The sequence below is a fragment of the Buceros rhinoceros genome, unplaced genomic scaffold (assembly GCF_000710305.1).
Source record: "Buceros rhinoceros silvestris isolate BGI_N320 unplaced genomic scaffold, ASM71030v1 scaffold3845, whole genome shotgun sequence".
Classification (NCBI taxonomy): Eukaryota; Metazoa; Chordata; class Aves; order Bucerotiformes; family Bucerotidae; genus Buceros; species Buceros rhinoceros.
The window spans coordinates 17,333-30,161 of record NW_010410993.1 but is presented as its reverse complement, the minus strand read 5'-3'; the positions used below and the strand labels follow the sequence as shown (position 1 = coordinate 30,161).

The window sequence follows — 12,829 nt, the reverse complement described above, 5'->3', positions numbered from 1 at the left end:
CCCTACAAATAACATCATCATATGTTTTACATGTAATGATCTTTAGCCAGTTTATTCCCTGTAAACGATCACAATGATATTAAATTTGGCAAAAATGTATTTATTTTAGATACCTTCTTGTGACCTTTTCATTTTATACTCTTGGACAAGTAAATCCTTACTAAGCCAGCCCTTATAACTAATTTCAGCTGTGCAGATTTGGTATAAAACTACTTATGTTTCTGTGCAACCACCTAAAAAGGTCAATGTAGTAAAATGGAATACCTGTGAGAATTTCATTATTTTAAGAACAATTTTTAACAGAGAGGGAAAAGAACTACCATAAAAGATTTCAACAAGAAAACAAACAATCCACAGACCAGTTTTGTTACACTAACTTCTTTCCTGCTCTATTTATAGATTGCCTCCACTGTGGTAAACATTTACGTGTATTTGTTTATGCTAAGTGTTACTAAATCAGAGTGCACTACTCCATAGAGCTACACTGCTTTTGATTGTGTTCAGCACTGCTCTTCCAAAATCCTTGAAAGACCTTTTTTCGATCAAGCATATATCAGTGACTTGAGATTATTAGATCTCTGTACTTTACTGTTTTAAATCAAGACTGTAATTAATACAAACTAAGCTTGTGCTGCAGTACTTCCTTGTAACAAATAAATAAACCTCCATTATATATATATATTTATACTTTTAAACCAAGTTACACATTAAAATTTGCTCAGAATGTTTACACGCCAGATAGAAGCTTGTATTGAATAAAGTATTGTGTGATACACTGGTGAGAACACAAAGTTAAATGCATCAGTAATCCATACCATCAAGCACAGAAAAGCAAGAGTAGTCTGAATGCTACAAACAACCCTACGGGAGTTGATAATAGCCACAAAAGACTGATTTTGATGGTCTGAAATGACCTGTTGTATGCTGAATCAATACAACATCCCGGTCCTCAGATAGATAAGGAAAGATTCAGACTTCATCCTTTGGTAACGAGACAGTTGGATATTTCAAGGACATCTGCCAGAGGGCAGGAGGATCAGACCTCTATTTTTCCACAGGATTAAATGCAGCAAGATGGACTGAAGAACCCTTACCAACTGCTCTCAAGAAGGCAATGGATACCGAATACAGTGTACTGCTCCCCCTTTCTATCTGACATACCTCTCTGAAAGGAGCCATGTGACTGAACAGGAGAGATTACATACAGCAGAAATTTCTTTGCTATTTTTCACCTCTCTTGAATCTGAATAGAAAACATTCTTACATATATATTACTTTCAGTTAATAATTTGCATAGTTTTCACCACCAAGCTTTCTCCTTGTCTCAAAGAAAAATCCTACTGTTATGTGTTGCACATTAGGACTGTCCCCAGAGCCCATAAACACACACGTACATGCACACGCATTTATGCACAGATGTCTCAAAAGCTAAAGACCACTTTCTCCTCTAGATATAGCTTATTTCCTAGAAATGAGACTAACAGCCATATTCTTGTAAACATGGATGTGTCTCTGAAATGTTCTAACCACATTTTATGCAGTCTCATACTCTGTGACAAAGAATAATTTAGTAAAGAGAATAAAATGAGTCATGTTACAAAACCCAGATGCTTATTAAAATCCAATCTTCCTAAGGTGTTTTTTTTTTAATTCTGTATTTCTACTGCTTTCTAAACTGCCACTGCTGAGGAATAGTAAATTTCCATCAAGAAAAACGACTTTGCTTGACTCAGACATTTTTGGTTACTGCCTGTTTATTGCAGTTTAACTCCTTGGTTGTGGGAACCACATTCAACTCATCAAGCACTGGCCAGTTGCAGGTCCAGCACATACCAAGAAGTTACACTAGGCTTTCCATAGCCTTTTAAATACCTAAAACCACCATCCTTCAGGGCAATTCTCTAACCTTCACTTTTCCAAGAGATCTAATCTCTCATCTTGGAAATATCTACTGACAAAAAGTCAGCGAGTCTTGTCAGAGAAAGCATTCTTCTTCGTAACTGTTGTCATATACTGTGACAGTTGAGAAGAGTTCTTTAGACGCGTGAAAGGAAATAAGCTAAATTAATCTTTGCCCATTCTTCCCATCCCATGTCATTTTTAGATAATCTGAAAGACTATAGTGTACTGCAATTTATAAATGTCTGTAAGAGGCATATTGCCATACACCACTGAAAATGCTGTTTGTGGCATATACTCACAGATTCTTAAAAAAATCCAGTTAGGAATAGTATGATTTAACATTAAAAGTTCTCCTAGAGATGTTTCAGGAACAAATCACTAGAAACGTGTGTTTTAAGAGTGCACTCCTAAGAACAGCAATGGGTTGGCATTTTTAAGACTGAGATTCTCCCTTAGACATATTAACATTTTGTTAGAGATGGCTGATATGTCTCCTACCAGTTCACTTTCTTCCTCCTCTGCTGTATCCTTCTTGACTATTTCTTTCTGGTCTTCAATATTCGCATCAAAATCTTCCATCTCCACCTGTTCCAAAGCGCAAGCACAGATTTACAGGGGACTGGTTGACTTCTAAGTATTATCTTTTTAGCAAAGAAGAAGATTTCAAGTTCATATTGTAGAGGAAAGAAAGGAGTCATCTTGGAAAGTATGATGATGCAACATATATGAATATCGGCTCCATTTTGGCTTCCCTTAGAAGCAGGTTGCCTTCTAGTTAGAGTGACAAACTGTGTGGGAAAGTAGTAATCATTTATTATCTTCCCTCACGTGCACTCTTTGTGCTACCAGTATCTGTAACAGTAAGATACTTCTCTTGCTCCCCACAAAATATTTCAAAATCTAAAATCTCAGAAAAAAAAATTAACATTTGCCATTCACAAATCACTGGAATGGCTCTCTCCACATAGAACCTCTCTATCAAGCCTTTATCTTTTATATATTTAAGTATCACAATGAAGAATAATAACCACAAAGATTAACATAATAAAGAAAATGGATACATACATCCAACTCTACCCATCTATTGAAATATTGTCTGGGGTCCACACCTCTAATGGGGATTCATGTATATACTGCAAAATACCTAAAACTCTAAGTATGTACAGTTCCTCTTACCATTAGCAAAATCTCGATGCACACAGAATAAAGCCCAGATCTGCCCTTCTCTCAGTATATTTGAGAGCCATACCTTTTCCTGTCCTCTTTAAATATTGCTATTTTCTGATACAAAGAATTTGGAGATTCAAAAATAACCTGCTGACCTTATGACAAACTGCAAAGAATAAACTCTATTCCTACTTCAGCAGTTCACCAGTTTCTATGGCCGTGGCAAGAGCTGTTCTGACAGCAGTATGCAGCTATGGTACCTTTATAATGACCATACTGCCTCAGGGGTGGAAACACAGCCCTACCATTTGCCATGGACTGATCCATACTGTGCTAGAGCGAGGTGGAGCTCCAGAACACCTACAATACATTGATGACATCATTGTATGGGGTCATACAGCAGAACTAGTTTTTTCAGAAAGGTAAAAAAATCATTGTAATTCCTTTGAGAAAGGTAAGAAAATAATTGAAATTCTTTTGGGTGCTGATTTTGCCATAAAAAGAAGCAAGATCAAGGGACTTGCAAGAAAGATCCAGATTTGGAGAATTAAATGGCAAGATGGGTGTCACCAGATCCCAGTGGACATGGTTAACAAAAAACCAGTCATGTCCCCACCAACTAAGAAAAAAGAAAGAGAAGCCTTCTTGTTGTGGGTTTCTGGAGAATGCATATTCCTGGCTACAGTCAGATTGTAAAACCTCTCTATGAAGTGACCTGGAAGAAAAACAATTTTATTTGGGGTCCTGAACAAAATCAGGTGTTTAAATCAAACGAGAGATTGTACACGCAGTAGCTCCTGGGCCAGTCCGAACAGGACAGGATATTAAAAACGTGCTCTGTATCGCAGCTGGGGATCATGGTCCTACCTGGAGCCTCTGGCAGAAAGCACAAGGGGAGACTCAAAGTTGAGGTGACTCCTAGGATTTTGAAGTCAAAGATACAAAGGCCAACTATACTCCAACTCTACTGCAACTAAAAAGGAAGTATTAGCAGCACATGAAGGAGTTAGAGCTGATTACAAGGACTAGGCTGGATATTCAAGGGTAAGTTTCCTTCCACTCATCATGCCACCGATGTCACATGGAATAAATGGATGGTATTAATTGCAGAGAGCTCGAAGAGGAAATCCTAATCATCCAGGAATCTTAGAAGTGATCATGGATTGGCTGGAAGGTAAAGAATTTGGAATGCTACCAGAAGAGGTAGTGACGCACGCTGAAGAAGCACCACCACATAATCAATTATCAGATCAAGATAAGCAACATGCTCGGTTTACTGATGGATCTTGCCATCTTGTAGGATATCATCGGAAGTGGAAAGCTGCTGTGTGGAGTCCCACACATTGATTTGTACAAGCGGCTGAGGGAGAAGGTGAATCAAGTCAATTTGCAGAGCTAAAAGCCATCCAGCTGGCTTTAGACATTGCTGAACAAGAAAAGTGGCCAGTACTTTGTATTGACTCACGGGTGGCAGCAAATGCTTTGTGGGGGTGGTTAAAACAATGGAAGCTGAGTAACCGGTGACACAGAGGTAAACCCATCTGGGCTGCCACTCTGTGGCAAGATATTGCTGCCCAGCTAGAGAAATTAGTTGTAAAACTACCTCATGCAGATGCCCACATACCTAAAAGTTGGGCCATTGAGGAACATCAAAAGCACCAACAAGTGGATCAAGCTGCTGAAGTGTTCCAAACAGACTTGGAACACAAAGGCGTTAGCTCTGTGGGTCCATTACACTTCAGGACATGAGGAAGAGATGCAACGTACAGATGGGCCTGTGATCGAAGGGTGGATTTAACTATGGACACCACCGCGCAGAATATCCATGACTATGAAACATGCACCTCAATCAAGCAAGCTAGACGGTTAAAACGTTTGTGGTATAGGGGACAATGGTCAAAATATACATACGGGGAGGCCTAGCAGATTGATTATACTATACCTTCCTCATGGAAGTATAATGCTACATGCTTAGAATGGCGGAAGCAATCACCAGATGGATGGAAACATACGCTGTGCCTCATGCCACTGCCCAGAACACCACCCTAGACCTTGAAAAGCAAATCCTCTGGAGACATGGTACTCCAGAAAATAGAATCTGATGATGGGACTCATTTCAAAAACAACCTTACAGACAGCTGGGCCAAAGAACATGGTATCGAGTGGTTATATCATGCACCCTATCATGCAGCAGCCTCTGGAAAGATTGAACGATACAATGGTCTGTTAAAAACTACTCTGAAAGCAACGGGTGGTGGAACTTTCAAAACTTGGGACCAGCATTTAGCACAAGCCACCTGGTTAGTTAGTACCGGCGGATCCACAACGCGCACTGGTCCTGCCGACTCAACATTTTTTTTTCTGCTGAATCAGACCCCTTACATGCTGACGAAGGATATAAAGTCCCTGTGGTGTATGAAAGGAATCTATTGGGGAAAACTGTGAGGGTGTTTCCTGCTTCGGGCAAAGGCAATCCCATTTGTGGGACTGCTTTCGCTCAAGGACCTGGAAGCACTTGGTCAGTGATGATGAAAGATGGTGAAGGACAATGTGTATCCCAAGGGAACTTGACTCTGGTGGAGAATAGTTGATTTAGAGTTGTGTGATGCAAATTGCTACATAACACTAACAGTGTTTAATAAATGCCTTTCACAATAACGTACTGGTGATGACAGGAGCTAGCTTCATTGAGTGGCATCCAGGAGCTCCTGAGGTAAATCGGCAACCTGTGGCCACCTACTGTGAAAAATTCCCTAACACCCTTTCAGCCCTGAGAAGATTGCGATAATAGAAATCCACAATCATGAGCTAATGAACTTAAGAAACTCTTCTGTAGAAATAAATCATAATCTAGTGACGGTATGACATAAATGGTATCGAGGTAGGGCTGGAATGTCCTGGTTTGAATTAGAACAGCACTAATTCTGCTCGGTGACTTTACTTTTCAGCTCAGTCTCTTCTAAGTGACTGCACTTTCTGAAGTTAATGGCATGTTCTTATAAACAGTGTCTGCTTCTGGAAATGATAACGCTTGATGTCTGGTCTGCAGAAAGGCTCCGGCTTATACCTTCTCCCGTGAAGACCAAGGTCACTGCTCAATCCTGTGTGCCACACTGGGGGTGCAGGAAGGTAGAGGCTGCACCTGCGGGGAGGAGCGGACAGGACAGGGACCCTAAACTGAGCAACAAGATACTGCATCCCATAGACGTCATATTCGGTATAAAGCTGAGGGATCACGAGGGTCAACTCTCTTCTTCAGTGGGCGGTGTCTGAGGAAGACTCTGTCCATTCTGCCTTCGATTCCAGTACATGCATTCCTCAATCTAGCTTCGGAATCCAGTTCCTGAATCTAGTTCCCATCTACTGCTGAGCCCAAACCGATGCACTGCAGCATCAACGGAGGTGTGACTGTTATCAGAGGGGCTGGGTTCAGTATTTATATTGTATATATTTTATTATTTTCATTAAAGCAGTTTTAGTTCTCTTCTCCAACCCATAAGTCTCTTTTCCTCATATCTTTTGAGCTTTGGGAAGGGAGAGGGGTTAATAGAGAGCATCTGCCATTTGTCTTGTGGCTGGCCTAGCCCTAACCCATGATAGTTTTACATAAAAATTTATTCCCAGCTCCTGAAAAATCTGCCAAAGAAAAATGCACCATTACAGAAAGCTGAGACACCAAAAATGCATGTTCTGGCATACTGCAAATTGAATGAAGGTAGCATATGTCCACAACAAGCGTAATCTTCTGCCACATGTTATTTATTACTTCATTGTCTGCTACAGGTCTGTATTTCTAAAAGCAGAGGCGGAGAGGAGTTCCATTTCAAACTACTTCCTCAAATTATGATCCAATTGATCCAGTAACCTGAAAAAGTACTGAGTTTCATCTGAGAGAGCAAAGATCCTCTTCAACTGGTATTCAACAGTTGTTCAAAATGAAGTGGATTCAACTTTTTCTCAAAGATGTGTTAAGTCTGCGCTCCAAAAAGGTGAGAAAAAGTAACCTTCACGTTTGGCTCATTGATAAGAATAATCGAATACAACAGGACAGTTACACTTGTCATTATACCTTTCTCTGCTTTGTATTTTCAGTATAGTCACATCTACATAATTAGCATTTTAACAAGCTCAGGGATTCTCACCTCTTCGATAGCAGCATCCTGCAATAGAGAACGAATGTCCAGGCGCATCATGTGACGTGGTGCTGCCTCCCAGTGATCAGACATCTAACAAAAAACAAGCAAAACTTAAGCACCTCTAAAAATTTCAATGAGAATTTTGGTTTCTGATCACAAACATCTCAAAAATGTTTCTGTACTTAGGAAAAGTGAACTAAATCAATCCCATGAAATAACTATCGGCTCTTCTTAGAGGAAATACGTAAATATTACGTAGTCTGCAAGAGGTCAATAGTTTTCCAACAACAAGTCTGAAAGCACAATGAAACTTATCATTAACCCTATAACTCCAGATAGTTACCCTGCTGATTTCCTTTAGCTTCCGTCCATGAATATTCCTCTTGGAACACGTCTGGTTATCTGCACTCATTTCAGCTAAGTACACCTAGAAAGAGAAAGACAATATTAAATACTCTAAACCAATTTTTAGAGCTCTTTTTCTACATGGTGATACACTCTGCAGTTGTACATTCTAGAAAAGATACATTTTTAATTATAGACCACAGTAGTTTTCCTGAATGTGGGAGAGACTTCCAAGTTCAAATGTTTTTTAGGCTTCATTACCTCAAAACCCTTGGTTTTTGCAGCACTCCAAAACTGTTCAAAATGTCGCACTCTATCATTGATAGCATCAAGGATAATGAAGGGGAAGAAGCCATCATCCAAGGTCTTTTTGAAAGTTTTAAACATGCTGGTACGATAGGTCTCTTCCATATCAGCTTCATATTCATACTCCATCACCTTTATCAAGGACAAAAGCATTTAAGAACCTATTAAATTGCTAATGTTCAACTGCCGAATGTCATAACCACGAAGTACACTGGTACGAGAAAAATATCTTCAGGTAAACTTTAAGATCTTGCCCATTCTGCCCTTAAATTATATTGACTTGTTCTGAAAAACAGCCCGCAGACCTCTGCACTCTTCCAAAAAAACAGAGTGAAATTCTGATAGCCACTGTATCATTCTTGAATGTCTTCTTGTCAAGATAAGCAACTGAGTTAAAAGTACCTTCTTTTTCACTTTTTTCCCTGTATCTGGGTCTCTCTCTTCTTTTTCCACTTCAGTGATAAAATAGTCATCCAAGCTGAGCACTCTTGGTGCAGGTCCTCCACACTCTACTTCTTTATCCTGGAAAGAAAGCAAAAATAAAACATAGGCTCTTGCTGTAAAAAATCCATTTTGCTACTGAGGATCTTCAAAACGCTTTAGGCAAACAGCAGTCCCCTGCTCTACAGCTGAAACGTGGAGAGAGCAGTATACCTCATGCTTGCTAACAGTGGAGGGGATTCACATGCCATGTGAAGACACAGAATGTGCAAAAACAAGAGGCTGAAATTCCAGACAAACAGAAAGAAAACAGCAGAGGAAGTGCATGTAAAAGACAGGCAGCACTACAGTGAGTGGTTTTTTTTACATACCCTGATGAGTTTTGCTACATGTGTCTTCCCACTGCCAGGCAACCCTCTCATTATGATTACAATCTGAAACAAAGAAGATAGGATACTGTACTACATTTAATAGCATATCTTTTGCAAAAATATTGTTCTAGAAAATTATGAGCTCTGGGCTCACACTTCTGCATATCATCAAGTAAAGCCATTTGTACCATGCCTCACTGCCTATTTTACAAACCGGGCTGTGAGGAATGGTAGTAGTTTCACAGAATAAAAGTATATGATGTTAATCATCACAGCAGGTTATATTGCATAAAATGATACAGAACTGGTTCAGGTAAAATTCACTGAATGAAACTTGTCTAAATGTTTTACAGCCTGAATCTTCTTTTTTTATATGGTGCATTGCCTAATCTCTGGTTCTGTGTAAAGCCAAGTCTCTCCTCTGATACATCAAAAACCCAAGTGAAGGTATCAGAAGAGTCTAAAACACATGAATATTACCCACTAGCAGGAATTCTATCTTAGCATTCCTCAGAAGTTTACATCTCCTATGGACTCCTAATAGCTATGCTACAACACTCTAGGAATTTGCAAAAGAGCCAGAAGAATTTCCAGATCTTCTGCAAATGTGGGCTTGTTCCCAACACACTACTCTCAGGAGCTTTCTATCTGAATACAGACCTTGTAGAAACTGATTTTTGCTTTCAGAATGCACTCACCCTCTCTGGCCTGCTATCCCGTCCTGGTGGCTTCAAAATATCATCTACATTTTTTGATTCTGGCTTCCTTTCCACTCGTGGAGCAGCTGGTGGCTGACGTGGCATAGATGGAGCAGAAACAGGAATTCTTTCTTCAGGGTAATTTCTACGATCACCTTCAAATTCCAGTGTTTGGACAGAAGAATTTTCATAGTTCAGTAAAATAAAAAATTAAGATATTCATACCCAGCTGAGCTGATTAAAACAGACCTTCATTATCTTAGGATAAATTCACAGATTTGTCCCCCAAACAATTCAAAATTTCTAATCTTGAACCTATTGCCATCAAAGACATTTTTAAACTGTTGAATTCCTCATCTCTCCACCACTGAGAAACAAAATGACACAATGCTGCCCAAATAAATTTTCCTGAATTATATATTTTGAGCAATGAAACACCACAAATCAATTAGCCTTCTCCCAGTTAATCTTCACCTCTGCGAGTCCATGTGTTTTGTAGTATCCTAGCACGGCTTCAAGAACGAGAAACCGTACCTCCAAACATGGAAGGTCCATGATCATATGCTGCATGATCTGTCTTTCGTTCATATGGTGGTCTTTCAAAACCACCCCGCCTGGAGGAGGGATGGTCTTTCTTGTCACGGTAAGACTGAGTCCTTGACGGTGTAGGAGGAAGAACCCTGCCAAAAGAGTATTTTGTGTGTTTCTAGAATTTCTACTATAGATTCCAAAGAGAAACGAACATGTCCATCACAGGCAAAAAGGACAGCCTGATACTCAATACAGCCTGAACTGTATTGATTTCCATAGCATTCAGAAACCACATACCGATCATCTCGGGGATGCCGCTCTTTTTCAAATCTCTCTCGTTCATAGTCCACAGAACCACGGTCTCTGTGCAATTCCCGCTCTCTCTTGAAATCCCGATGATCCGTGTTGGAACTACCTTGACGCTCAAAATAAGGATCGTGATCTCTTTCTCTGTTGTAACGGCCAGGGTGCTCTGAAAGGAGAAACCATTCAAAAACCAAACTACTAAAACATATTATGAATTTTTTATTATTTTTGAAAGAAAAATGAAGAGTGCAAGTAAAGTATCTAGAAACATAAGATGCGAAGGCTAGCATAAACTTAATCAGCCACTGAATCTCTTTTCCAAACTAAAAGGCCACCATAGCATGCAATTCTACTTAAAGATACAAAACTGAATTTTTGAAGTGGCTATGTCATAAACTGCGTTACTCTTCTTGACAATATAAACTGTTAACTCTAATGGGCATCTGAAGAAGATAAAGTATTTCTATCTTAAACAAGAGTTACTTAGTTTAAAAAATGCTTTTTAGCACCTTACAACTTTTTTAAAGAGCTAACTAACAGTCTGAGAGCTAGCCAAGCACTCCCTACCTTTTTGAAATGATTGCCTTTCCGGCAGAGGTTCCGGACGCAGGGTTACCCTCTCCCCGTATGGAATCTGTTCTACTTTACTGGTGGTTATATCTGGTTAAAAATAAAAACAATAATAATAATTTAAAAATTTAGGTAGTAAAATACCCCTCTTCCATTTCCTCTCTTCTGTCATGAAAAACAATTAGTCAATGGCACTCAAAGTGACTGGAATAACTTACCAAGATCTCTTTTAATGGATAATGCAAAAAGAGCCATACATAAATACACAACATCATGGCTCTGAAAGTCTGAAACATATGTAAGTGTGCATATCACTTTATCTTACGAATGGGACTTCTGCTGTTTCAGATGAGTTCACGTAGCACGCGCAGTTAGATGACTGTAAACATTAAAATGCTCTGAAAGTTTCAATAACTCATAGAACTACTGCAACGTCAAGAATAATAACTGAAATGTTCACTTTAGATTCCTAACAGTGACAATTTTTCTAACAGCTTTTAGTAAAACTTCTACTTAATGGAACTGATGTAACTTTGATTCATGTTATGGTGACTTAGAGAAAAAATGTGCTTTAAACGACAATGCACAGTTTAATAATTCCTTTACGACATGATTTCACTTCTGTTAAAAACTAAGAATAAGGGAGAGTGATTCTATTAAAAAACCTAGTGTTGAATTTTAGCTTTGCTAATCTCAATACTAAAAATTAGAGCCCCTCACTGTTTATGTGTTAACGCCTGTTCAGGGCCTATGCCCTTCAGAAGCAGGATTTTGTCTGCTTCCCTGTCTACAGGGTACCTCACATGCATTAAGCAGTATATAAATAATGCAAACACAAGTCACATTCCTTTATGTTACCAAGTCACCCCTCAGAACTGTAACAATCCAAAGTACTGTCTAGCACAATTATTTCTATACTCAGCTACAAAGGGATTAAGGGAAAGTATCAATACCGATCTTTATATAACACATTGATGTGATCGCATCCATGTTTATTAGAAGCACGTGTGTCTATACACCATTCAGTTCACAGATTTAGATCACTATCACAGCACTGACGAAAACAATAAACTCAAGGCTGGAGGTTACGGACTCTTTAAAATTGCATTGCTTAACATTTAATTGCAATGTATGCAGCCTACAGTCAACTGCAGAACACCTATGGCATGCTTTGTGTGGCACGCTCCTTTAGAAAGAAACCAGGACTAATTAGCTCTCCGTTACATATCAAACACACACACTGTAACACCCACCTCGCCCATGACCATAATCCACAGTTTGCTGAATTACAGGTGCTTTAGGAACTGGTGGAATAACTGGAGGAAGGGACACTGGTACAGCTGATGGAACAGAGGTGTGAACAGCAGATATTTTCATAGGCGAGGAGACAGTTGGAGGTATCACGGACTCCTGTTTATGCAACTCGTACTCCATATTTGTTCCTTTATCCTCATTTGTGTCCCAGAGACCGTGGAAAGAATCTTCATCCCAGCGTTCCTGTTCCACAGTAGAAGGTGATGATTTTAAAGACTGACCATGACTTGGGGCTGTAGTTGAAGTAGAAACTGGAGCATGTGGCCTTGTCATGGGTGTAGCAGGCCTTGTCAGTGGGGCACTTGGTCTTGTCACAGGGGTGGGCTGTCTGAACAACACGGGAGGCTTTATAATAACAGCAGGAGAAGGTCTAATAGCTTGGGCTTCTACTGGTGCCTCTGAAGATAGCTGAGAAGAGACCTAGATGCAGAAAGCACTTTTAATGTAGATCTGTAAACTAACCTTCTCTCATCCTGTGCAAGTCAGTAACCACAACGGCATTCTGTAATCAAATCAGAAGCGTTTTGTAGTACCTCCACATCAAGGTGCTTCAAGTAGAAGGACAGTATTTCAAGAACTGGTAGTCTGAATTAATTTGGTGTTTGCTCACTATGTGAATGCTTAAATACTACTTTTCTCCTTCAGAATAACCGTATCAATGTAAGCTCCAGTAGGCCTATCTCAGTTCAGAAGTGTCTACAGTTTTATTACCAAAAACTCCTACTGTTTGCAAAGATTCCTG

At 39.5% G+C, this 12,829-nt stretch overlaps 1 protein-coding gene across 1 annotated transcript in view; it reads right to left on the bottom strand.

Annotated features, from left to right (window-relative positions):
- Nucleotides 1–12,829, bottom strand: part of YLPM1 (YLP motif containing 1) — a gene marked incomplete at its 5' end in the record, with an annotated part of 38,401 nt that overhangs the window by 8,733 nt on the left and 16,839 nt on the right. Inside the window, 11 exons of the mRNA XM_010135799.1 lie at nucleotides 2,401–2,487; nucleotides 7,212–7,295; nucleotides 7,549–7,632; nucleotides 7,812–7,988; nucleotides 8,259–8,378; nucleotides 8,669–8,731; nucleotides 9,367–9,521; nucleotides 9,901–10,022; nucleotides 10,195–10,369; nucleotides 10,771–10,863; nucleotides 12,027–12,464. Of these exons, the coding sequence (XP_010134101.1) occupies nucleotides 2,401–2,487; nucleotides 7,212–7,295; nucleotides 7,549–7,632; nucleotides 7,812–7,988; nucleotides 8,259–8,378; nucleotides 8,669–8,731; nucleotides 9,367–9,521; nucleotides 9,901–10,022; nucleotides 10,195–10,369; nucleotides 10,771–10,863; nucleotides 12,027–12,464 (1,598 nt within the window). The remainder of the gene's footprint in view (nucleotides 1–2,400; nucleotides 2,488–7,211; nucleotides 7,296–7,548; nucleotides 7,633–7,811; nucleotides 7,989–8,258; nucleotides 8,379–8,668; nucleotides 8,732–9,366; nucleotides 9,522–9,900; nucleotides 10,023–10,194; nucleotides 10,370–10,770; nucleotides 10,864–12,026; nucleotides 12,465–12,829) is intronic.